Here is a 27483-nt window from a genome sequence, read left to right as displayed (position 1 = left end):
TTCCTCCCCACATCCCAGACAGATGGACCCACCCAGTGATTCTCGTCCCTGCCCTGTTGTTGTTTCTCCAAGTCCAGAGGGATTCTTTTTTTCCCTTTTGAAGTCCACCTCCCCTGCCAGCCTTGCCTGATCACTCAACATGTACTTTTTCTTGGTCCACTAGTACCCCTTGCTGGCCACATCACTGATTTCACTTTTAATAGAATATTTCTGGGAATCGATCATTTACTTTTTTGTGTAACTGTACCCGGCCTCCCCTAACAAAACTGTGGTGGATTAAACTTGTGTTCCCTGTAGGGTCATTCTAGTAAGTTTTGCTACTTGGGTGATATGTAATTGGAACAGATTTCTCAAATATCTTTCTTTCCTTCAAATCCCACTTTTCTCTCCTCCTCTTTTTCTGTCTCTTTTAGCACTCCATCCTCAAGTCTAATGGGATGGGTTCTGTTTTATCACGGTTGATGGGAAGGAAACTTTTTTTTTAGACATTCCTGCCCTGTATTCTGCAGTGATTTATAATCTTGAGAGAGGTGTCTACATTCTTTTGCTAGATCTGCTCTTTCTCTCCCATATTCTTTGTATATTATTAGAGTGGTATCTTGTTTTTACCTGGTACAGAATATTTTCTCCTCCATTGATTTCATAATCAGGTCTTAAATTCACAATCTTTGCCAGGCTGCACTTAATGTGTGATTATTTTTCTGTCTTATAACCTCAGCAAATCTTAAGATCTAGTTAGTGGGGCTAGAATGCACTTTTCTGTCAGCCCCTTTTAACAAATGAGATTATTTGACCAATCCTCCATCATCTCTTCACTCTTGCTCTGTAGGGGGTGTTTTGTTCTGCCATCTCAGGAAGGGGACCTCATGATCTCCCCCTCCAGGGTTTCTCTCCTCTACTGAGAGATGCTTGGAAAATCCTACCCCTGACCTGATTTGGGGCCATACATGTGAATCTTTGCTTGTTCTGTGAACAACAGGATGGAGAACATTTCCTGTTCTTGATGCCAGATGGAGGTGGTTCCAAGCAGAGATTATACCTCCATGTTCTCTCATTCCCAAAATTGAGGTAATGAGCTTTGAGTTTAAATAAGGTGGTAGCTTAAAATAGCAGCAAATTGAATGCTGCTGTCTTGGTCAAGTTATTCACTCCCCATTCACTTTTTGGGTTTCTTTAGCTTAGCTAGGAGCATGGGAAGAGTGGCTCTAATATTCCCCACTTCTAGAGTTAAGTTGGCAACATTTCAGTTTGAGAGGTTGTAGGCCATGTGGTCAAGAGAACAGGTGAGTCAAACAAACCTGGTTTGGATCCCCACTCTCACACTTTTCTGTTTCAACCTGGATAAAGTAGCTGACTTCAGGTTGCAGGTGTATAAAATGGGATGGACAGATTCGGTATTTGACTCTGACATTGTGATGGCCACTATTCCACTTCCTGAGTGCATAGTAGTGGGAAAAAGAAAAAAAAAATCCCTGTCCTTGTGGAGTCTAGTGTAATATCTCCTTCAGAGGGTATTGGGAAATTAAGTGAGAAATAAAAGTTGTAAATTTTAGGCACAGTGCCTGGCACTCAGGACATAAGAGCTGTTATTCAACACTATGCAGTGTCAACCTTGCCTACTTTGTATCCCCGCTTGGCACAGAATAAGCACTCAGTAAACTTCGACTGAAGAGCTTGATTCATGTGTGTTGTTTTTTTTTCATTTTTTTTTCATTTGTATGTCAGTATTTAATAAAACCCCCGAACAATCATGTGTGTATTGTTTCCCTGGTTTACTTTTTTAGCTTTTGAAAAGCAACGTGACCTTTCCTTTGCTGGCAGTTCCTACAGGCACCATTGATAGACATCACATGCTTGAAAGAATCTTTAGCCTTTGGTTGCTTAGCTTTCAGCACAGGTTGGATGTTGTGGGACTTCTTATCTGATATTTTCCTTAGAATAGCTGGGTTAAGCAATGGCTCAATCCTTTGACTTGGTATTTGAGGAATGTGATCTGGTGAGGCTCAGATGCTAAAGAGTGTCATCTATGTACATTCTTGAACAATAGTTGCAGGTCTGGAAAGCTAACACCTAAATTCTTTAACAGGAGTCCTAAAGTCAGATTTTTCAGCAGATGGAACTCCTGTAACATAATAAAAATGACTTTGGATTTAGGCCTGGTTTTCATTCTAGTTAGGTGTCTTGGGCAGTGTAATGAGACTAAATCTCAGTTTCCACATATGTAAAGTGGGGTTAACAGTACTAACATTTTCATAAGATTGTTGTGTTAGTAAGGGAGATAGTGCATGTAAAGCAGTTAGTACAGTGCCTGGAGTGTGATAATTGCTGAAAAGTGGTAATCATTTTTAATTATTTAGCCTTTTTAAAAAGTCGGGCAAAATTTAAAAGATAGAAAATACAGGGACTTCCCTGGTGACGCAGTGGTTAAGAATCCGCCTGCCAATGCAGGGGACAAGGGTTTGATCCCTGATCCGGGAAGATCCCACATGCTGCAGAGCAACTAAGCTCATGTGCCACAACTACTGAGTCTGCGCTCTAGAGCCCGTGCTCCTCAACAAGAGAAGCCATTGCAATGAGAAGGCTGCACACCACAAAGAAGAGTATCCCCCTCTCGCCGCAACTAGAGAAAGCCTGCATGCAGCAACAAAGACCCAACCCAGCCAAAAATAAAAATAAATTAACTAAGTTTAAAAAAATACAAATCACTAAAAAAATTATGTAAGTTTGCATGTGCAAATTAACATTTGTTTCATCTGAAAGGTCTGGTAGTTGAACCATGGAGTGACAGCAGGTAACACAAATATCAAGGTCATCTTGTTGAACTTGCTGGCTTCACACATGATAGCAGAGTCCCAGATTGTTTTGGTGACTTAGCATGGTGAAGGTTTGGGTTAAGTTTTCTGGACTCTCATTGTCTTATAAAGCAGATGAGGAGATAAAGTGGGTAGATGGGGAAGGGTGTGTGGGACAGGGTTTATAAAGGTTTGATTTCTGCCATGGCATGTGTGTGTCTGTATGTGTGTTGATGTGAGAAGGAGAGAGAGCAAGAGCAGCAGAGCACATGTGAGGGTGTACGTGTGAGAGAGGGTGTGTGAGAGTGAGTGCAAAAGAGTATGTGACAGAGTGTGCATTGTGAGTGGAGAGAGAGGCTGTTTGTGTATGGAATTTCCTGGGTTTGGGGGGTAAACATTTAATGCCTGCTAATTTTCCCTACTTGTTGGATTCCAAGAAGAAAACTTAAGGGCAGAAAGAATACATTCATTCCTGGTGAAGAGGGCCCTTGGCATCTAACCCTGTACTGTGATACAGTATAAGGAGGAATAAGTAGGAGTCTTATCACAAGAAGGTGGGTGCGTGGTGACAATGTTTGGGTCGACATCATGGAGGTGGAGTGACCCCTGTTATCCTTTGTGGTGCTTTGATGCTGTAGATCTTGGAGACAGGAACTCTTAGGTGTAAATCTCATACGAGTTCTCGCAGAGCTAGAGGAATTGAGTTCCTTTGACAGCAATTACCTCTTAGCTGGAGGAAGTACTATACAGGCCACTTTTCAAAAATGTTCTTCAAAAGCCACGTGCAAAACATTGTTATGATTTGTTAAAATACTTACAATTTCTAAATGTGAAATCATTTAGATTTAACTGTCCAATAGTAGTCAAGCATGTGAATTAGTGGTTTACTAAGCACAGTTGCCCCTTGAACATAGCAGGTTGGAACCACACAGGTTCACTTATATTGAGGATGTATTTCAGTAGTAAATACTACAGTGCTACATGATCCATGAACCATGGTTGGTTGAATCCTCGAATTCGCAGGTTGGACTATAAATTATACTTGGATTAACCCCCGCATTGTTCAAGGCTCAAATGTCCATCAGTTTTAAAAGCAATAAATTTGAAATGCAAGTATAAGAAAAATAGATTCAGGGGTTTCCCTGGTGGCGCAGTGGTTGAGAATCTGCCTGCCAATGCAGGGGACACGGGTTCGAGCCCTGGTCTGGGAAGATCCCACATGCCACGGAGCAACTGGGCCCGCGAGCCACAACTACTGAGCCTGCACATCTGCAGCCTGTGCCCTGCAACGAGAGAGGCCGCGATAGTGAAAGGCCCACGCACCATGATGAGGAGTGGCCCCTGCTTGCCGCAACTAGAGAAAGCCCTCGCACAAAATGAAGACCCAACACAGCCAAAAATAAATAAATAAATAAATAAATAATCCTTCCCTCTAAAAAAAAAAAAAGAAAAATAGATTCAAATTAGATAAACAACCAGGACCTACTGTATAGCACAGGGAACTGTACTCAATATCTTGTAATAACCCGTAATGGAAGAGAATATAAAAAAGAATATATATATATATACATATATATATATATATATATGTATGTATGTATATATATATATATATATGTATAATTGAATCACTTTGCCATACGTCTGAAGCTATTGCAACATTGTAAATAAACTATATTTCAATAAAAATTTTTTTGAAAATAAAAAAATAGCAAAACTATAAAAAAAGAAAAAGAAAAATGGATTCAGATGTAACTGATTTGGATTCCTCCTTCCTCTTCTTCTCCATCATTAAAGGCCAATAAGGTTGTTAGTCACTGGGAGTGCTCAGTTCTTCTAATTTTATGCTATTTTGAATTACTGATTTAGCTTGATGAGGTTATTTCTGGGGGGAAAGAATTCCTGTATTTTGACCTTGATATGCTTAGTAAAAACCAAAGCAGTGAGATTTTTCTGGCTGATGTTTATAGGTGAGGATTCATGATAATAAGACATTTGCCTCCCCTGGTAAACGGTAAAATTCATATACTTCTATTTGATTTTCTTTCCTAGCTTGTTCGTTTTGGTTTAAGTAACCAGCTGGTGGTTGCTTTCAAAGAAGAAAACACTGTTGCTTTTAAGCACTTGTTTTTGAAAGGATATTCCGGTGTAGATGAAGATGAATACAGCTGCAGTGTATATACTCAAGAAGACACCTATGAGAGCATCTTTTTTGCTATTAGTCAGGCAAGTATTTTGTTGTGACTTACCTATACTTTGAGAATATGTTGATCCTTGACCTTGTTGTCTTAGCAAAGAAAAAATTATACATATATTAACATATTCTGATTTAAGTTTTGCATAGTCTGCCAAAAATGTTTATTGCTTTTTCTGTAGCTACATTTCCACACAATAGATTTTGCCTATTTTAAGTTTTTCTTTAAGATTTATGTTTGTATTTATCCCTTCCCACCCACTACAATTGGGAGATTACCGCAGATCAGATAGCCAAATAGCTAAAAGTAGGCTTATAATCTCAGAAGCTTTGATGAATGAGAGACCAAATCTAAGATTCTAGCATCTCAATTTTGATGTCTTAGCATTAATAAGCCTAGCTGAACCTTAAGAATATAGAGTAGGATATGATAATATTTGTGTCTAAGTAGTATTGAGAAACCAGATTGGTAGGCCTGAAGAAAATATTTAAAGGAGAGAAATTCTTATTCTTTCTTATTCATTCATTCATTCATTTACTAATTCAGTAAATATTTGGGTACCTAGTATGTACCAGGTACTGTTCTAGACATTGGGAATATAGCATGAATAAAACAGACAAAACTCCTGTCCTTATAGAGCTTAATTCAAGAGGGTAGAGCCAGACAAATGAAAAGAAGTGAGAAATACAGTACAGAATGCTGACTCCTTGAAAACGCCACCACAACAAACAAACAAACAAACAAAAAAACGCATGTTGAGAAGCAAGACTGAGCTCACTGCTAACAGTGGTAGCAGAGATGGTCCCTTGACGATTCTCCATAGGCTGTAGAGTGCAAAGTCTGGCTATAGATTTTGAAGTCTGGTTTAAGGCACGTCTTTCAGTGTGAGAGGAGCTGGATAAGAACTGAGTAAAGATCATCATATAATAGTTTATGATTGGTGGGCATAACAAGATGAGGGTTTTGGTGGGGGATGTTCAGAGAGTCTTGGGAGTTATTAGACTACATCCTCAAAATGATCATCTATTTAAATGAGGTTTTGGGATGTTCCTGAAGTAAACAATACAGTTATCTGCAATTTTTATGTTCCTGGGCAAAAGTTTCCTGGAATAATAAATTCATATTAGTGAAGATAGGGGCCAGTAAGGCCCTGGTAGTACAGATAGGCAGATGGTAAAGCTGTGTTAATGTAAGCGGTGGGTGTGGATGGCTTGGGTCCTCAGAGGTATGTTGAAAATGATAACTGGAATAAAGAAGGGGAAGAGACTGGACTGCCTGGTGGTGCATGTGCACTGGAGATGGATGTTTGCAGTTTTCTTTGGGTGGTAAGGAAAGGCCTCATGGAGGCGGTAATATTTGAGTCAGGTCTGAAGACGTGAACCTTGCAGATAGATACCTGGGCTTCTGGGCAGAGGGAACAGCAAAGGGCCCAGGCAGGAGTGTACCTAGAGAGCTCCAGAACTGCCTGGAGGTCAGTGTGGCTTTGGAGGTGGGGGTGTGGAGCCAGTGGCCAGTAGTGGGCTGGGAGTTTAGAGAGATAGGCAGGACCTTGTCTTTGGCTCTCAGTAGGTGGGAGCCTCTGGCTGCACTTTAGTTTCGAGTTCTGTGACGCCACGTGTTTCTGCTCAACCCAAGAAAATTACCTTGTGGTGTTTTACGTTGGGGAGTTCTACTGAGGGATATGAGACAAACAATAAAAAATAGCTAAAAGTATATTCCATGTGCTGTAACTTCTGATGAAACTTGTTAAGCTCATAAGTGTCTTTATTTAACTATTTTTAATAGTTTCATCGGCTAAGGAATTTATCTCTGGGGACCCTTGGTTATGGAGAAAATGAAGACAACAGAATTGGATTAAAAGTCTGTAAGCAGCATTACAAGAAAGGGACCATGTTTCCTTCTAATGAGACGCTAAATATTGACAGCGACATTGAAATAGGTAATACAGTGATAATTTCATTATATTTCTTTATCATCTTCTGTGGTAAGAGCAAAAAACACCCTCATGCACTGGCAGCCCAAATGAAACAACTTTGCTTTTGTGACGGCTGACCTATCTGAGGCTTTAACATTTGCCTGCAAAGGGCTTTGGCTCAGGAAACTATGGGTCTGCTGTGACAGGACCAGGAACATTTGTGGATCTCTTTGGTGCAACTCAAGATCGTTGGTTTTGGGGGTAAATGCACAGATGTTTCCTGTTTGTTTAATTTTTTCCCTCCATGAGGGGGTGATTAGGCTATTTGAAAAAAAATGAGACTGTATTTGTTAAATGAAATAATGTGAGTTAAAATGCTTGGTACTCTTGCTTTTATCATTTGTTAAATATATTAATGCTCTTCAGAGGTGACTTGTGATTAATAACTCATTTTCTCTGTTTGGAGATTGGCAAAAAGTTAACATCTAATCAAGTAGAATTGTTTTGTGACATTCTGTTAAGAATTTAAAAGCATACCCTATATAAATGCAAAGTATTTGACTTGAGGCTCTGGAGGTTTTGTCTTTCATTCAACAAACCTTTGGTGTACAGTTATCACTCCTAAAGCACTCCCTGTTTTATGAACTGGGGTTGCAGAGATTAACCAGTCATGGCTCCTCAAGTAGCTAACAGGTCAGAAATCGGGGTCCTCGTAGCAGTGTAAATTTGGAGTGGTTTTATTAAAAAGAGAGCTCCAGAGTTCATTTGACCATATTTCCTATAACCTGATTTTAAGGTGCCTTGGTAATACAATAGAAGAACATCCTTGTAAAACAAAGGTTCTAATTCATTTTCCACAGGCTATCTGTTTAGAATCTTTTCATGAGTAAATGTGTCCCTACCCTCTTGACTCGGAAAAAAAACAGCCCAGAAGCCAGCACTGTCAGGGTCCCCAGGTTGCTTCCAGAGACCCATCAGTAGCTTGATTCGGTGGCCAGCAGCCTTGAAATGTCCCTTATCTTATTGCCCTGCAGGCTCTGCTATCCTGAGATCTGTGTGGTAGTCAGTCTGCAGGGGCTGATCCAGTTTCACCCTGCATCTTTCTCCTGAGCTGTCAGCTGTGGTCCCCGCCGTGGGCAGTTCCTGTGACTGGGAGTACTGAGAGGTAGAGCTGAAAGCTTGTGCAGTGACCCTCTGCTCCAAATGAGCCCTGGCCACTTGTCCTCTGAAAAATGTGAGCCTTAATTGGATGAATCATACGACTATTTTCCAGTGATTCATGTGTTGTTTCCCTCAACTGATTTTTCTTGGGAAATTGATTAAAGAAATGTGGCCAAAGTCAGTATCAGTGGCTAGGCGAGACAGAGCAGAAAGCAGGATTTATTCCCTGACCATTGGACAGTGGTGTCCTTGGTCATTTCCTTTCCATCATATGGAATAGTTTTAACCAAATGGAGAGAAGTTGACTATTAATTTGACTTTATTTTAAGAGAGACTGTTGAAGCAAGCTAATTATATTTTTGGACTTATTAAATATAACTTATCAAAGAGAACTTTTTAATGTATCTATTCAAAAGGTGTAAAACATCATCTCAAAAATGCTTGATACTGGATTTTAGACTTTCTTGTCTTGGACACATTGGAGGAAGCCTGCAGACGGTATAAATAGGGATTGAGTTTGACTTCATTGGTGTGGCATTATAGTTTAAATAGGTGAATTAGCAGAAGCTGTTCTAGATTACCTATTTATGAATTTTGCAGTATCTTTATGATTAAGAGAAGCATCCTTCAGTGTGCTCAGTGCAGAGATCTGCCTGTGTGCTGCTTTCCTGGTGGGTTTATGTTTAGCTGCATGACTGATTGTACAGTTCAAGCTAAGGGTTTCCCCTAATTCATGCTGAGGGCATGTCCCTCTATCCCTGCCTCTAGACCTATAGCCTTACAGTTCAGCTTCACTGGGGGCACTGTAATGAATCCTGTTAAAAAATATATTTTTTGACAACATTTAGATGGATATCATTCTAATACAGTGTTTCACTTTCTATAATGCAGATTTTGAATTTCTTATCTTCTCCTTTCCACATATTCTTAGCATGAAACATTATGACCATTTCATCGTTTTACCTGTCATTTTAAGAACATATTGAATCCACCCTCCCTTTGTCTCTGAGAGGGTTGTTATTTCATTTGCTGGAGTGTTCTGCCTTGTAAATGAGGTTCATTTGAGTGTTGAGGCTGCTACTCCAATATCAGTTTGTTCTGTTTGAGGTTTGAGGTTTTACTCAGGGCTTTTGCCATTCTTAAAAAAAAAAAATCTCAGTTCTTAGGTTTTGCTGCCACCAGGTGCTTGGTGGCCTCATGAGCAATGACTGTAGCATGAGGTATGGCAGACTCCAGAGAGTTCTGAATGTGTATGTAGCTAAAGTGTAGTTCTCCCATTACAATTACAGAATCTGAATAATCAAATAGACTCTTATAAGGCAAATTTTACAGATAGTGTAACATTAACTAACATGGGCTGTCATATTTCTCTGAATCCGTCATCAATTTTTTAAAAACTCACCTGTTTTATAAACATTTGAAAGTGAAAAAACTGAATGTCTTTTTTCATTTTTAAAAAAATTTGTATTGGTGTATAGTTGCTGTACCATATTGTGTTACTTTATACTGTACAGTGAAGTGAATTAATGTATTAGAATGAATGAAATACAGGAGAAAAAGACCTAGGACAGTATCTGGCACACAGATTTTTAACATATTCCTCCTTCTTTCAGAATACAGTCATTTACCCAGATAAGTTTAATTTAAATATTATTTTTTCCTTTTCCTTTACTTTAGAATAAGAATGTTAAAGGTAGAAGGGCCTTAAATAGCCTCAGTTTGGCCTTCACTTTACAGTTGAGGAAACTGATGTTCAGTCAAGCTTGGTGACTAGGTCAAGGTCACGTAGTGATTTAGTGACCGTGGGTCTTTGCTACTCTAAACCCGGTAACATGGGCATCACCCAGGAGCTTGTGAAACATGCAGAATCTCCAGGTGCTCCCCCAGACCTGCAGAATCCAAATTTGCATCTTAACGAGATCCCTGAATGACATATGCGCACATTAAGCTTGGGAAGCGCCGGCTCAGTACTCTGCAGCTGCAGGTCTCTGACTTCGCACTGACCTCTCTTTTACCAACTTCACACATTTTATACTGTCCATCACCATCGGCCTTCAGTGCCCCCTGTACCAGCTTGGACACCTCTGTCCATCAGTATCACTCCCTTACAGAAGCGGTTCGGGTGCTTGCCTCTCCCTTCTTTCTCACCTGGATCCTGCCAGCCATCACCAGGGTCCTCTGTGGCCGAGCCCCGGTGCCCCAGCTGCTGATACCTCCTGGAGAAACGGGCCAGAGTGGAACACGCTTACACTGCCACACCTCCGCACACAGCACCTCCAGCAGGCTTCCCGGCAGCCCGGTGCTGCAGAGGCGAGGCCGCGCCCAAAGGCCTCCCACAGCACCAGGGCCCACCCCTTTCAGCTCTGCGAAGCCGCCTCCCTCTCTCTGCACACATATTCGCATCTCTGAGCTCAGTTCCTCCCTGAGTTCCAGACTCCTCCTCCATTCAGCCGGCTGCTTGACAGGCCACTTGACGACCCCGCTGTGACTCTAATAGGGATTTCAAACCTGCTGTGTCCAAAACCGAACATCTCAAGCCTCCTCCACCCCCCACCCCTGGCTCAACCTGTTTCTTTCTACTCTTGCCCATCTCAGAAAACGAAACCAACATTTTCACATCATGCCATCATATTCCCAGTTGCTCAAGCCCCAAACTTGAATGTGTTGGTTTCTCCATTTCCATTGCCACCTCTGTAGTCCAAGCTGCTGCCACTCTTGCTTGGACTGGTCTCCACCCCCTGCCCTGCCCATCAGCAATCAGAATGATATTTGTTTTTTAATTGGCTAAATTGGGACATCTCATTCCCTGGCCTAAAAACCACGAGTGGCTTCCCATCTTTTTAGAATAAAACCCGCAAGTCCCTGGAGGACCAGCCACCCGCCTGCCTCTCCAAGCCCCCGCTTCCCTGGTCCTGCCTCCTTGCTGTTTGTTGAACAAGTCAGGCTCTTTCTTGCCTGGGACTTAGTGCTCACTTTTGTCCTGCCCGGAGCGCTCCCCCTGGATCTGTGCTTAGCTGTGCTCTCCTTCCTCCCTCAGGTGTCGGTTTAAACAGCCCCAGTGCCTCAGAGCCCTTCCCAACAGTTCTCCTCAGGTAGGGCCTCCCCACCCACTTAACCTCCATCACTTCACTGTGTCTTGGCAGTACTGTGCACACCATGAAATTGTCTTGTGTATATTTTTTCACTCTTGGTTTATCTCCCCCACTACAGTGTGAGCTCCATACAGACCTCGTCTGTCTCGTTCATTGCTCTACCTTCAGTACCTGGCACAATGCCTGCTCCCTGAAAGCTTTCAGTAAATATTTACTGAATAAGTGAATGAGTCAGGTAGGGAGCCTGGGCCTTTTGAGTTTCCGAAATAGGTGCTCAGAGGTCAGCCTCATCAGTGTACTGGTGAAGAGCTCAGGCTCTGGAGCTGAGCACATGTGGCTTTAAATTCTGGTTGGCCACCAGCTAGCTGTGTGACCTGGAGGAAGTTTCTTGGCCTCTCTGTGCCTTGGTTTGTCCATCTGTAAAATGGCAACAATAGTGTATCTCTCACAAGGTTGCTTCGGGGGTTAAACAGGATGATGCATTAAATGAGAGAACCGATAAAGCCCCGAGCACAGTGCCTGGCAGAGAGTAAGTCCCCGTATGTTTTTGCTATCTTTATCATCCTATCTTTAGTTTCCTATAAAAAAAGCTTCTTTTGATCAACTGCCCTCACTGTATCAATCAAGGCCCAGTCAGGAAAACCAGCACTGAACTGTTTCTTGATACTAATGGTCCATTTGCCAAACACAGGGAGACTCCCCCTCTGACATCTGCCTTTCTTAAATATTGTGGCTGTTGAGCTGTCCATTCAGCTCTGTGTCCTTGTTTTTGGCCCAGGATGCCTGATTGTCATAAAATGTAAGTGTGTCCTCCATATTTTGAGTGTCCTATATACTAGGCAATGGGTGTTCAACAGCCACAGCAGTTGTGCCCTTGCTCTCAAGGACCTTATCTTCTAGTTGAGGAGATAGATAAGCAAATAAAGAGTCAAATTGTGAGAGAAGATTCTAGAGAACAAGCCATAGGGCCTACTCGGGTTCTCAAGCACCTACTGAGTGTCGGGCACTGCAGGAGGCCCTGACTTTTCCATTTTTGAGGCAGCACAGAGCGGGCAGCAGCAGCCCAGGTGAGAGTCAGCCAGGCTGGTTCACACCAGTTCTGGCATCAGGGCTGAGTGACCTTGAAGGACGTTGACCATGAAAGGTGTTCAATGTCTCCAGACCTCCTCGGTTTCCTGCCAAGGTGTTAGGCTACACAATAATGAGACTAGTTTTTATGTGCGGCTCTTGGAATCATTCTTTTATAGGTTACAGCTCATAACTTATTTTTATTTGAATACAATCTAAGTTCCTTTCTTTCTCTTAATTTTGTTTTTTGGAAAAGTATTGGACTAAACAGAAAAGTTGCCAAATAGCACAAAGATGTCCTTGTATAGCTTTCATCTAACTTTCCCAAATGCTAACATTTTACCCATTTGCTTTATCATTCTTCCTACATAAAAAAATTTCTCCTGAAATCTATGAGACTAAGGTGCAGACACAAGGCCCCTACCTCTAAATACTTGTGTGCATCTCCCCAAACAAGAACGTCCTCCTCATAACCACCGAACAGTGCTCAAAAGCATGAGTTAACGTGGATGTGGTACTATAATCTACAGACCCTATTCATATTTCATCAATTGCCCTAACATTATCTACAGCAAAAGCCATGCCTAACCTCCCTGGTCCAAGATCACATATTGCATTTCGTTGTCATGTATCTTTAGTCTCCTATAATCTGGAGAAAAATTGAGTTCTTGGCTTTTTTTTTTTTTAATGACCTTGACATTTTTAAAGAGTAGAATGTCCCTCCTTTGAGTTTTCCTGTTGTTTTTTTTAAAATTAATTTATTTATTTTTGGCTGTGCTGGGTCTTCGTTGCTGCACGTGGGCATTCTCTAGTTGCGGCGAGCAGGGGCTACTCTTCGTTGCAGTGCGTGGGCTTCTCATTGCGTGGCTTCTCTTGTTGCAGAGCACAGGCTCTAGGCGCAGAGGCTTCAGTAGTTGTGGCACCCGGGCTCAATAGTTATGGCTCACAGGCTTTAGAGTGCAGGCTCAGTAGTTGTGGCACACGGGCTTAGTTGCTCCGTGGCATGTGGGATCTTCCTGGGCGAGGGCTCGAACCCGTGTCCCCTGCTTTGGCAGGTGGATTCTTAACCACTGTGCAACCAAGGAAGTCCCCCTGTTTTTTTTTTTAATACATTTATTTATTTATTTATTTATTTATTTGGCTCTGCTGGGTCTTCGTTGCTGCACGTGGGCTTTCTCTAGTTGCGGCGAGCGGGGGCTACTCTTCGTTGCGGTGCACGGGCGTCTTATTGCCGTGACTTCTCTTTGCTGCAGAGCACAGGCTCTAGGCACACGGGCTTCAGTAGTTGTGGTGCACGGACTTAGTTGCTCCATGGCATGTGGGATCTTCCCAGACCAGGGGTCGAACCCGTGTCGCCTACATTGGCAGGCGGATTCTTAGCCACTGCGCCACCAGGGAAGCCCCTAGTTTTCCTGTTTCTTTGTGCCGAGATTGAGGTTACGCATTTGGGGCAGAAATACCACACAAATGGTACGTTATTTCAGGAGGCACATGATGTCTCTTTATCTCAATCCTGGTGATGTGAACTTTGATCACGTGGCTAGGGTGGGATCTGCCAGGTTCCCCACTGTAAAGTTACTGGTCTCCCTGTTGTGATTAATAAGTATTCTGTGGAGAGACGCTTTGGAACTTGTTGAGTCTTCTGTTCTCATCACACTTCGGCCCACTGGTTTTAGCATCTGATTCTTGCCTGACAGTCACTGTGGTTTTTTCATGGCCCTAGACTGCATTCACCTAGACCTCCAGACCCTCTCCAAGAACCCTCAGGACTGGAAGAACTCATCATTCTTCAGACTGGCATTTTATCGGTAAATATGCTCTAAAGTCTCATTGCCCAGGAGACGCACATGGGGAAAGGAGAGTAGGGTAGGAAGACTGTGGCAATTTATACCTTGTAATATTTTTTATTCAGCCTCTTGCAAGTTGAAATCTCCTTTCATCTCAAAGGCATTGACCTGCAGACGATTCACTCCCGAGAGCTACCAGACTGTTACATCTTTCAGAATACGGCAAGTGTCTGCTTTACTAATCCATTTTATCATTTTTCTCTACTCCTTTTGTAGGTGCAGAGTGCAAAGCACATCCGCCTATAGATGTGTTTGATGCAGTTGTGTTTAAAACAGTTTTAATGCCACTTTATAGCATCGTTGGTCCAGAGGCCGTGACTTCTAAAAATGATACAAGCCCATTCCAACTTTTTAAAACTAGATTTTTGGGTTGAAAAGAGTTTTCAAAGTGGACTTTGACTTCCTACTCTCCGAATACATTTTTAAAAACGGCTTATGACCTGTGTTTTAAGTGCCTATAATGTTTTTCCCACCTTCGGAGGAAGGTCTTTGCAAATGTTGTAGCAAATGTTTTCAAACCTCAAGGCAGAAAGTGCCCCCTTGATCTGAAGGCCAGCCTGCAAAGGATCAATTGCTGCAGCTTTTATTTTGGGAGGGGCAGGCATGTGCCATGGACTTCCTCCCTCCCTCCCTCCCTTCCTTCCTTCCTTCCTCCCTCCCTCCCTCCCTCTCTCCCTCCCTCCCTCCCTTACTCCCTTCTTCTCTCCCTCCCTTCCTTCTTTCATGTTTCCTGATGGGCAGAACTGAATGCTCAGTTGGATGTTATATGTAGCTGCTGTTTTAGCAATTCAGAAGCATGCTTCATTCAACAACAATCGCTGAATACTCAGTGAGTCCCTACGAGGCAGCAGGCAAGTTGCCATGCTCTAGAGGTACCATGGCCCTCAGGAAGCTTACAGCCTAGTAGAAGAGATAGAAAAACAAGTCAACAAAAAAATTAATTATAAATTGTGACATGTAGTAAGGAAGAATGTCTCCCCCAGAGAGTAGCATGATTAATCTCCCTGGGGTGACCCACACATTACAAAACGCATTATGAAATCCAAGGCAAGGCAAAGCTTGGAGAGCTAGCTGAACGTGTATGTGATCTATGATTAAACCCACAGGTGCCTGAACATCTTTGAGCACAAGCCATGTGCACATTACACATTCTCAGTGTAATCTAAGAATATCGTTATGACCAAACCAGAGATTCAAGAATTAAGCTATACAGACCTCATTTCTATACCTATGAGCTAGGACAAAACTTTCACTAGCCCTGGCAGTCAAGGCCTCATTTTCCCCCAGGAAAGCCCCTAAAATACACTGCATATTTCACTTATAAACTTTAAATGCTTGAAACATAATGTGGAAGATTGAGGGCGTTTGGAAATCTTAAGTTCAACCCATAACCCTGGAGCAATCTTTGCCACTTCTGAAAGCACATGTAGCACTTCTGAAAACATATATATAGCATTTGAAGCAAATAAAAAAATAATTTCTAGCCTAGTGAAAATCTAGAGTTTCATACCCAAAGGATTAAATTAAGGCAAATGCTTGTAAGTTCTATTCAGTGTAATAAATGAGGTCTTTGTGTTCTCTTGTCAAAAATTGGTGGTGAATTCTCATTTTTGTTCTTTGGACTGGTTGGCTGTTTAGCTTTAGAATTTCTCTGAATACGAATGTGCTTTTAGTAGAATTTCATGTACTCCCCCTTTGGACCACATTTTTTCATTAATAATAGGAAGTTGTGAAGGAATCATGTGATGAGGACATTTTCCTCAGTCTAACTCTCTTTGGATCAGCACGCTATCTGGATGCCATTGATATTTTAAGCAGAATTGATCTAACCAGTCATACTTTCTGCTGGGCCGTAACCTCTTCATCAATTTGTGTCTCCAGATTATCTTTGACAATAAAGCTCACAGTGGCAAAATCAAAATCTACTTCAACATTGACGCTAACATCGAGGAATGTAAAGACTTGAACATCTCCGGATCTAGTAAGTATGTTATATGCTTGCCCATTGTGGATTATGGAAGATTTTTATCACTTCATTTTGGGATTTGGGGTATATAAATGGTTTACTTGGATGATGATAAGAATAAAGGGCTCCAAAAAACCACATTTTGAGCATTCGTTTCTGTTAAGCATACCCCGAAGCTTTGCATTTTTGTTCAATTCAGCAAATGTTGATTACAGACCTTGTAGGAGAGGTCGTGTGCCCCAGCAGTTAAGAGCAGTTTCTGGAGCCAGACTACCTGGGTTCGAGTTTTGGTTCTGTTTCCTGTGCCTGTGATCTTGGACACATTGCTTAACCTCTCTGTGTCTCAGGGTCCTTCTCCGCAAAATGAAGGTAATAATAGTACTTACCTTCCAGGATGTTGAGTATTAAATGAGTATGTAAAGCAGAGCATTGAGAACAACAGTTGGCATACAGTAATTGTAGGCGCTCTGGAAAAGAAAGAAAACGCCTTCGTGAGGGGCACTGGCATGCTTATAAAATCTCTAGCGTGTCCTGACTAGGAGTAAGTGGTGGAGGCACAGAAGATATGAGGATCAAGAAAGCAAAGGTTCGGGGCTTCCCTGGTGGCGCAGTGGTTGAGAGTCCTCCTGCTGATGTAGGGGACACGGGTTCATGCCCCGGTCCAGGAAGATCCCACATGCCGCGGAGCGGCTAGGCCTGTGAGCCATGGCCGCTGAGCCTGCGCGTCCGGAGCCTATACAAGCTCCGCAGTGGGAGAGGCCACAACAGTGAGAGGCCCGTGTACCGAAAAAAAAAGAAAGCAAAGGTTCGTTTTGATGGGGACAGAGTGAGACATAGAGTCCAGCAATGCTTCTTGGAGAAGGTATGATTTGATCTGAGCCTGTGACAGTGGAGTGGGATCATAGGCCTTCAGAGCCCAGAGAGCAGCCTGGACAAACCTGGGTCATTTACTCAGTCATTACTCAGGAAATACCTCCTGATCCACAGACTAAAGTGGGCTACTCAGACCCCATTCTCACTGGGGGGGTTGGGATGATGTTAATGATGGTATGATCAGTATTTTTTCATTTACAAGTTTTGTTTAACTAAACCTGCCTTTGACCAGATTATCAGAACAAAATAAAATGTAAAATACCCGTGGTTCCTAACTATTTTATTTTTATTTATTTATTTTTTTTTGCGGTATGCGGGCCTCTCACTGTTGTGGCCTCTCCCGTTGCGGAGCACAGGCTCCGGACGCGCAGGCTCAGCGGCCATGGCTCACGGGCCCAGCCGCTCCGCGGCATATGGGATCCTCCCAGACCGGGGCACGAACCCGTATCCCCTGCATCGGCAGGCGGACTCTCAACCACTTGCGCCACCAGGGAGGCCCCTAACTATTTTATATTAGTCTCAATTTGTGGCCTGTTGCTTTTTGGTTGCATAATATGTCCTGATGATTTTGAAGTTTTGGCTTTTTTTTTGTTTGTTTTTTTTTTGTTTTGCTGTACGCGGTCCTCTCACTGTTGCGGCCTCTCCCGTTGCGGAGCACAGGCTCTGGACGCGCAGGCTCAGCGGCCATGGCTCACGGGTCCAGCTGCTCCGCGGTATGTGGGATCCTCCCGGACCGGGGCACGAACTCGTGTCCCCTGCATTGGCAGGCAGATTCTCAACCACTGTGCCACCAGGGAAGCCCCCTGACGTTTTTGGCTTTTTAGTCCCATTAGCTGACTCCAGCCTCTCATCAGAGTACACAGTTTTAGTTTCTGTTAAAAAGTGGGTACTCTTCCTCAGCAGACACACTCTCCCCAGCAGAAACGCGCAGGTCAGACACGTGTCTTCCCAGTCCGAGTGTAGGCTGCAGCCATTTTATGTGATAAAAGCTAACCCTTGTCAAATAGGAAACGTGGTTTGGTATAGTCATTTGACCAAATAAGTTAGTCAGTCAAACACGTTTGCCAGGACAAGGTTTCCTTCCTCTCCACGGGAGTCCTTATAATATTGGGGAGCTGTCCTCGCCTTTGCTCAGAAGAGAGGCGCTCTGGCTCCCTCCTGTGGCCAGTGCGGAGAAACACAATCTCACAGCTAGAAGCACTGACATTTATATATGCTTCTCCCAGGGCTGCGCCATCACTAGGAGAGCACAAATTTAAGATGATGTGACAAGTCTTAAAAAGCTGAAGTTTGGAAACCAGCTTAGGAAATGGATTTTTTTTTCTTGTATAGGAAGCTGTCTGGTGGATTGATTGCCCTGGCTCTGGGGGAGTAGAACAAAGGCAAGGGTGACAGCTGGTGGGATCCTTGTGCTATTTGCAAAACATTCTGAGGTTCATTCACATCCATGTGCTTACCTTGAAGCTTCTCTCTCCTTCTTGTCATTACCTATGTGATCTCAAGGTGAAATATAAGGGAATGTGCATTTTTACATACAAACTTGAAGTTGCCTTTTCTGACTTCTAATACCCATGCCCAGTGTACCACTAATATTCACATTAACTTGATTTTATAAATGTAGCCATTTGGGCATGGGAGCTGGAGGAGGTAGGTACTGATGGACAGGACTCCCCACCGATGGGTGATGTAAATATATGTCCCAGGGAGATGGGGTTTAGTAAGTGTGGGAAGCCCTGGTTAGGGTCACACAGGCGGCAGTGGTGGTGTGTGTGAGACTTCTCAGGCCCCTGGAAGGACTGGGTGGGGTAGGATTTTCTTAACCACATTTCCAGAGGCATCTCTCTGGACTAGTGTTATACAAACCCAGGTTTAGGAACTGTTCCTATGAGAATAACATAATTTCAGTAGAAGAAGAAAGCAGTTATGATGTTTATAAGATACTTTTTGTAGCCACATCAAACTAGTCTTCTCAATAAATCAAATTGAAACCATACAATACTGATTTCTCTGTTAGGAGGGATGGTTTATCTTCCTAGTTCTGGGCCTCAGTTTTCTCATCTGTAAATAAGGCCCAATTCAAGTAATCTTAGAAATTTTGTTCTAGCTATAGGTCAGAAAGGAAGGTACTCGAGGCTGTTCTTGCATTTTTTTTAAGATTGCAGTCCCGTCTTCCCAAGAACTGCCCCTCTTCCCTCTGCCTCATTCCATGGCTCCTCCCCCCAAAAATGGTCTTGGGTTTTGGTCAGGTTGTTTTCTTACCTACCCATTAGATGGTATCTCCAGATAACTTAAACTTGTGAAGGATAAAATGGCCAAAGGTGGAGGTAAGTGCTCCGTACGAGGCACTGACAAGCACTCAACAGGGATTGTTTGACCTGATTTCCTGACAGCGCGTGAAGCTGGTACAGCTGTGCTCCCATTTGGTACCCGAGGTATCTGAAGCTTAGCAAGGCTAAATAACTCACTCAGTGAATTACATTTACTTGCTGGCCATGTTCCTAACCCACTTAGGGTTAGGATGAGCTGCCCTCAGACACCCGTGCCACGGTCACTCACGCTGCTGTTATTTCTAAATCCGTGGACACACTCCCATCTTTCTCTTAAATGCCTTCTCTGCGGAGGTGTCGCTGTGGAACACCCTGACTTTAGACTCTCCTGAAGGTTGCCTGTCCCCAGCACTGCTTCCTTCTCCCCTGGCCTTTCTCCGTCTTGTTCCTGAGTGCATCTCCTCTCCTAATTCCCAAACATTGCCACCCACGCCTTCCCATCCTTCCTAGTCTGCATTACGCTCTGCCATCTCTCTGAGTGGCTGTGTCCACACCCATGGTTTCAGCTGCCACCAAGTTTTCCGCTCTTGTCCTGAATGTTCAGACTGAGCTCAGTTGACCCAAGACAGAAAAGGAGTCATTCTTGGTCAGTCCTTCCTTACTCCCTAAGTCCCATTAAAGACCAGGTCGAGTCTCTCTTCGTCATCTTTCACCACTTTGTGCCTTATCTTTGTGTGCCTTCTCCGCCTCTAACTTTGCTCAGACCTTCACGAGTTCTGACTTAGATTATTCAGTGGTCTTCCTGTGCTCTGCTGGGGTCTCTGCACTTATCTGTAAGCGTACTGAAGCATTATGGGGACACACATAAGCACAGGCACTGTCATGCTGAATAAAACACACCCAGTCCCTGCCTCCCAGAGCCAGTCATGTCCGGGGGGAGATGGACATTGAATGATATAATAACCACTGAGTTTGCTGTTCTTGTGTGCATGGGGCTGCTCCAAGTGCTTTCATGTGTGAACTTATTTAACCCTCACAACAGCCCTACAATATAGGTATTTTTTCGTTCTACCCATTTTTTGGATGAGGAAACTGAGGCAACTTCCCCAAGGCGCCACAGCTTCTGAGTGCAGGATGGAGATTCAGACCCAGGTCTCAGATTCCAGAGACGATGTCCTTTTTCATTTCACACTGTCTCTGTGCTCCTTGCTGTGCTGTCTTTGAAGAAACAACTATAAGTTCAGTGACCATCAAGCAGAGGGGAGTAAATGGAGATATAAGTGTGTATACTTATGGACAGGGCTATGATAGGGTATTGGGGGGAGGGCTGATGGGGATGGGAATTTAGGGAATTGTCCTATTCTGTTCTGGGGAGAAAGATACTCAGTCTGAAACCCAAGGCTGAATAATCCCCATGTGTGGTGGAGAGGGGGTGCTGTTCCAGACAGAGGGATCAGCATGTGCAAAGTCCCTGAGGCAAGAAACAGAGAGAGGAGAGAGGGAGGGAGAGAGCTCCAGCGCCTGGTAGGAGCAGGGAAGGAGGAAGAGAGTGGCTTCAGGGTGGGGAAGGTGGGGCCCGGGAGAAAGCAGCAGGCGGCAGCTGATGAGACCACAGGGGGTGAGCAGGGGCCGGGCAGGGGAGAGCCGTGGTTGGGATTTGGGACAGTACCATGAAATCTGAGAGAAGCGAAGGTTACATTTCATCTTCTTCCAGTTCCTTCCCTGTGTTACTGTGTTCCAAGGCAAAAATCTGATTACTACTCTCCTTACTTTCATTCTGAGAAGTGATTTTTCCCACATGCAGAAAAAGCGTATTGAATTGGCACTCTTTGCTGACAAAGTACAGAGTAAGGTTGAGAAGCAGACATGGGGATTCTGAGTGGTGGGACTTTAAAACGTGTGTTCCCCCATTAATGGAGAGCTTGATGTTTGTTTTTATGTGAAAGGACCCAGAGTATGTCAGTAGTTTTGCCTCTTTTGAATGGAGCCCAAATGGACCAGCTTCTACTGAATTCCACTCTATAGTAAATATTTATGAATACACTTTAGTACATCTCTTAAGAATTTATATGTTTTTAAATGTATAACTCGACATCAGGGAATGATTACCTTTTTTGTGAACCTCTGACTGAGTGCAGTGTGATTTGTTTCTGATGTTGAAGCATTTATCATTTGATCTTATTTTCCAGCTGCCATCTTGTTTGGAAATTATTCCCAAGTAAGGCGTGTTTGACGTTTGAATTCTGTTTTCGTTTCTCAGTTCAGAAAAATACTCAGTATGTCCTGGTGTTTGATGCATTTGTCATTGTGATTTGCTTGGCATCTCTTATTCTGTGCACAAGATCCATTGTTCTTGGTCTAAGGTTACGAAAGGTAAGTGTGTGTTGGAATTTCCTCCCTCCCTTCCTGACCTCCACCTGCAGTTTGTCCAAGTAGTGGGGCCTCGACATTGGGTCATCCTGCCCTTTCTGGGGCCCTTGACTGAATTGGATTCCTTTGAGTGACTGTCCCCCTACGAGGCATTATCAACCTGGGGTGTAGAGAGTGAGTCAAAGCTCCCAGCGTGTCAGGTGGAATCAGACAATTATACCGCTTAAACCTGAGCTAATAAGCACAGATACACAATGGTGAATGATCAAGCTTTTGAATGCTTCTAGAATAAATGAGACCCTTTTAAATTCAGGAGTGATCTTAAGAACAGAGTAATAACATGTGTGGGTTTCATCTTTTGTCTTCAAATCAGAGTTCTTTCTGACAGGGAGGCATGGTAAATGGGTTATAATGAAGCATAAAAGACTTTATTCTATTATTTAAACTAGTTTAAAAATTCTTCCCTGAGTTTCATTTTACCTTTTTACCCTTAGGGCTCTTGTGAATATATACTGTAGGTCACCACAAATCTTATTCTGGTGTGTGGCATGTATGTAAATACAGACTGGGGTCAGTGGACATAGGAAGTCATCAGAATACCATATGTAGAGGAAGGAAGCAGTCTACATTCTATTTTTCCAGGGCTTGACCTGTGTCGATTTGTTTTGTAAATATCCACTTCCTCTTAGCCACCCTCCCGCACCCCACAAGCCGCTTGATATTCTGAATCCAAAGCCAGGGTCTGGGTTCTGCCGATGCGAGGGTGGCCCATTGGGAGCACACGCTCAGGGGCCGGACTGCCTGCACTCAAGTCCTGGCTTGGCCGCCCCATGTCTCAGTTGCTGCCTCTGGAAAGAAGTGTCCATGGTGCCTAGTTCATAGGGTTGTCGTCTGGTTGAATGCGTTGAGAATATGTAAAGTGTTTGGAATGTGCTCTGTGTTAGCTATTTCAACAAGAGTCTGTTGGAGTGAGAGCACAGCATTGAGTGTTTGAGTCACTTAGTCAACTGGAATGCTCACCTCTAGCTGGGGTGGATGGTGGAGGAAGGTGTGGGCTGTAATCTCTACCCTCCAAGTGAGGATCCATCACATTGGAAAAGGCAATGCCGTGTCTTTGGACAGGCGAGAGCACTGTTTTGCGCTTTTCTCCTTCCAGTGGGCAGTGTGGTTTGTAAGAAATGCTTTTTAAAATGTTTGCCGCAGAGATTCTTAAATTTCTTCCTGGAGAAGTACAAGCGATGTGTGTGTAACGCTGACCAATGGGAGTTCATCAACAGATGGTATATCCTGGTGATTATCAGCGACCTAATGACAATAATTGGATCCGTATTAAAAATGGAAATTAAAGCCAAGGTAAGCGGCAACCCATTGTAAATCTTCTGTTCTTTCTGTTCTTCTGGATGGTCTCAAATACTGTAAGATATGTAGTGATTCTCAGGTTTTCTCTTTTCTCACGCCCATAAAATGGAAGCCTCCTCTGACTTGGTTTCTCATGAAGGGAAAATGAGGAAGCGGATGTTCTGTGGAATGTGATACTCCTATGAATAGCCTCTAGGAAACTTGACAGCATCTTCAGAATAGGAACTGAAGTTTGAGAAGACTGGTTGTTTGGGCAGGCTTTGTTTGTTTAAGTTGCAAAAGCAGCAGCTGGGGCTTCCCTGGTGGCGCAGTGGTTGGGAGTCCACCTGCCGATGCAGGGGACGCGGGTTCGTGCCCCGGTCTGGGATGATCCCACATGTCTTGGAGCGGCTGGGCCCGTGAGCCATGGCCGCTGAGCCTGAGCGTCCAGAGCCTGTTCTCCGCAACGGGAGAGGCCACAACAGTGAGAGGACCGCGTACTGCAAAAAAAAAAAAAAAAAAAGCAGCAGATGGCCCATGAACCAATCACGTCAAGAGCCGAGGTGCCCATCCCTGAGTGATGGGGGCTCTGATGGATGGCGCGAGGGCAGGAATATTTGAGTGCCTCTAGGCGCCTGGCTCTTTGGGTAACTTAGTCAATTTAGTCTCCTAAGTCTTGACTTCTCTCCTCCATTCTCTGCCGTCAGCTAGCAAATCTTACCAGCCTTCCCTCCTGACCTCGAGGTACCTCCGTCTTGTCCACCCCGACTGCTTCGGCTTCCTTCAGGCCGTCTTCCTCTCTGACACCGATCGCTGCAGCTGCCTCATTGTTGTCCTGCCTTAAGCTTATACCCCTCGCAGCCATTCACACAGCTGTCGGAGTCATTTTTCTGGGAGTGTCTGTCTTGCTGTGACAATCCTTTCTGCCTCAGGGACCCCCTTTGGGATGAAGTGGCCTTTCTTCAGCGTGGCCTCCAGGGGCCTCATGATCTAGCTCTACCTTCCCCTCCCGCCCTCGCTCTCCCTGACCCTTCAGTGCTGCCCCTCTGGCCCGTCGTGCGGGCTCTCAGCACTGGGCCCTGTTCAGCCTCTCTCTGCTTGCAAGACTCCCCTAGCCTGTCCTCCAGGCCCAACACCGCTCTGGGGTCACGCCCTCGGGAAGCCCTCCATGACCAGCCCGGCATTGTGTCTCTCACTGCACACAGCATATTGTATTAGAATTACGCTTGTGTGCGCGTCTCCTCATTTAGAGTCCTTGAGAGCAGGAACTGTTAAGAAATCACGCTGGAGCGTTCTTTCAAAAGTAGCTGAAAGGTATGGTTTGATACTTAACAAACACCATTAGTTTATGTGCTTTAGTGCCTAGGTCAGTGGTAAATGCAATTTCTATTTCAGGATATTATTTGAACAAGAATTCAGTTCAACCGATCTTAATACTAAAAGGAACTGAGGAACACATTTGGAATTGTGCTCTTTATGATTTCCTTCTTCAGTGTAAACACTCTCAGAATCACTGCAGAGAGGCAGGCGGTCCATTCTTGTCAGTTTAAAGTGAGATTCATAAGCTGAGTGGAGTAGAATATTTTACTCGTGCCTGTTTTTTCATTCCCTAGAATCTCACAAATTACGATCTGTGCAGCATTTTGCTTGGAACATCTACGCTCTTTGTCTGGCTTGGCGTCATCAGATACTTGGGTTACTTCCAAGCATATAATGTAAGGATATGGCTGTTGGGTAGCACCACTGGGGTTGAGGTCCATTTCTTTGGGCTCTAGCAGCTACTTTTTAATTCCCCCCCCATTGTGCTTATTTTTTTCAGGTGCTCATTTTAACAATGCAAGCCTCACTGCCAAAAGTTCTTCGCTTCTGCGCGTGTGCCGGTATGATCTATCTGGGTTACACCTTCTGCGGCTGGATTGTCTTAGGACCATATCATGATAAGGTGTGTAGCCTCATTCTTCCTTCTACACATGAAGCCCTTGAGACCCTTAAATGTGGGTTTCCAGCACTGACCTTCATCCCACTTTTCTCCAGCACATACCCTGGACATCAGTAAGCATGTATCTTTGCATCGGTTTTCTTTTTCTTTCCCTTTTCCGGATATTGAAGTGGCTTCGGGATATTGAAACAAGAACTGCAGGGAACCAGAAATCACGTCTCATGGTTGTCTGGGTCTGGCTTAAGGGGTCACATATTAACCCAGCCAGTCACCAAGTAAGAAGTGTTTGGACGTGCGATCACTGTAATAAAAATGAAAATTAAATGAGGAAAAGTATTACAAAATCTTTCTAATTCAAAGTATTAAGGTTTTCATCCAAATTAACTGAGGAGCCTGGAGGAGGATAAAGACTGCCCAGAATGACTGTGTTCGGCTTATGATTAAAATGATAACACATCTTGCCTTTGCAGGTGGTTTTGATTTCAGTGTCCTCTTAGCTCCTTATTAAAGGTCAGTATCTGAATTCTAAACTATTGCTGGACTTTAGTCAGTATCATAATCTCAAGGACATCAAAGTTATGTTCAGATGTTCTTGTTTTAAAATGATAAATTTGATTCAAAGATATAGCGGGAAATGAAATTAGGTAGGCCTTGTTTTCAAACCAAAAAAAGTAAAAGCAATGACTGCATCTTACAGTTTTTCTTCCATGGGCCTCTGGCAGTTGGAACAACAGAAACAACAAAAATAAAAATAATAGCAGCTAACACTTGATGCTATACTAAGCATTTCTCTCTTCTCTCTCATTTAATCTTGTCAATAGCCCAGAGTACTGTTATCTTGGCTTAGGTGCTCTACAAGGAGAGAAATAAAAATATAATGATGCTGGTATAACAGCTCGGCCTTAAGTTTTGACCTTGATAGTTGCATTAAACAAAACACGGTCAAATCTAGTTGACAAACTCTTCACAAAAATCGAGCAATCCACAAAACTCAAACGTTCGGTATTGTCCTACTAAGATAAATCCTAGTAACTTGGCATCCACCCAGGCTTGCTCCTCTTTAAGTGTTTCATTTAATACGTCCAAAGAGAATTACCATTTTCCTATCTGAGAAACTGTATAATCAACAAAGTGCCAATCTCTGGGTTAATAGTAAATCTTGGTAATCTTATTGCTTTCCAGTTCCATTCCACTGCTTTAAAGGTGACTCATGAGTAAAACTTGTTCTTCGATGTGATCTCTCTGATCCGGAGAACTGTCTTAGTGCCCAGGAAATTTTACATTTTTCTTCCTTGCTTGCTTTATGGTCTGGATGCTTTGCCACATTTTTGCCACTAGAGGGCAGTGTTGCGCCACGCGGCATAAATACTGAGCCTCCGAGGCCAGTGAGTGAATCAAGTGGTCCTATCTCCGCTGCCCTCTGTCTTGCCTACGCCATCATTATTTTGGAGGCTGCTCAGAAAATGTTGCTTGAATTTCACTAAACTAGCTACCATTCTGAAGTGCTGTGTGCTAGATAGATACGGTGCCCATGTTCTTTACCTCCCTTGCTAGGTTAACCCTTCCAGTAGCCCTGTGGGGAAATATTATCCTTTGACAGAAAATAGCGATCTTAATATGTTAATTTTCCTGAGGTTGTATAGTTAGTGAATGGCAGAGATAGGACACACACCCAGGTCTGCCTGACCCTAATACACATGCTTTGAGCAATACCCTGGAGGGCTTTTCTTCTTTTCTTGGTATTATCTAAAACAGACCATTACAAGAGAGCATTCAGTCTGACTCAAGAGTAGATCAACCGTGAGAGGAAAGCCAAGTAATCAGTCTTATTTCTTTCAGTGTGCATCAAGGTTACCTTGTGAAAAATGATGTTGTTTGCTTTGTGAGTCTGACTGCATTTTCATATGTTCAGCTCTGTCCTTTCAAAGAATCCAGGGGAGATTGGGACACTCTAGATCAGCACTATCCAAGAAAAACATAACGAGAACTACAAATTAGAGCCATGTCTATCCTTTTAAATTTTCTAGTAGTCACATTAAAAAAATTTTTTTAAAGAAACAAATGAAATTGATTTTAATTATATATTTATTTAACCCAATATATTTAAAATATTACTTCAGCCTGTATTCAATATAAAACATTGAGATATTTTACAGTCCTTTTTTTAGGTACTTAGTCTTTGAGATGTGGTGTGTATTTTATCCTGACAGCATATCTCACTTTGGACTGGCTGCACATCAGATGCTCCATAGACACCTGTAGCTGGTCGCTGCCATATTGGACGTTTCACCTCTCGACTTGTGTCTCTTACTTAATGCCAGCCTTTCACTTCTCCCCCCCACCCCCAGGAGTAGAGAGATAAGAACTGTATCTCTGGGGTTGTCTAGCAGGTCTGTTTATGGCTTCTGTCTCCCAGCTCTAACCAGGCTGATATATTGTGGAAATGCAGAGTTGAGTTAGTTCAGTGAATGCACTAGTCAGTAAAATGAGAAAACCTTCAGTCTGGATCTGGACGTATGTGCTTTTCTTCTCTGTGTTACTTCTTCTTTGAGTCTGAAGTTAGAAATATTTACTGCCCCTGCACGTCTCTCTCCAAATTAACCCAAATTGTCAGAATTTTCAGGTTCTGCCAGTCAGTCAGTATCTGTTGAATCAGAAGA

General features: G+C 43.4%; 1 protein-coding gene across 1 annotated transcript in view; it reads left to right on the top strand.

Moving 5' to 3' along the window:
• The window catches only part of MCOLN2 (mucolipin TRP cation channel 2), a 64453-nt gene that overhangs the window by 21046 nt on the left and 15924 nt on the right, over window positions 1–27483 (top strand). The window contains exons 3-11 of the mRNA XM_060085052.1: window positions 4845–5018; window positions 6773–6926; window positions 13947–14031; window positions 14136–14232; window positions 15952–16051; window positions 21437–21549; window positions 22750–22899; window positions 24498–24599; window positions 24704–24826. Of these exons, the coding sequence (XP_059941035.1) occupies window positions 4845–5018; window positions 6773–6926; window positions 13947–14031; window positions 14136–14232; window positions 15952–16051; window positions 21437–21549; window positions 22750–22899; window positions 24498–24599; window positions 24704–24826 (1098 nt within the window). The remainder of the gene's footprint in view (window positions 1–4844; window positions 5019–6772; window positions 6927–13946; window positions 14032–14135; window positions 14233–15951; window positions 16052–21436; window positions 21550–22749; window positions 22900–24497; window positions 24600–24703; window positions 24827–27483) is intronic.

This window comes from Mesoplodon densirostris, chromosome 2 (genome assembly GCF_025265405.1).
Source record: "Mesoplodon densirostris isolate mMesDen1 chromosome 2, mMesDen1 primary haplotype, whole genome shotgun sequence".
NCBI classification, from domain to species: Eukaryota; Metazoa; Chordata; class Mammalia; order Artiodactyla; family Ziphiidae; genus Mesoplodon; species Mesoplodon densirostris.
This window is presented reverse-complemented; position numbering and strand designations above follow the sequence as displayed.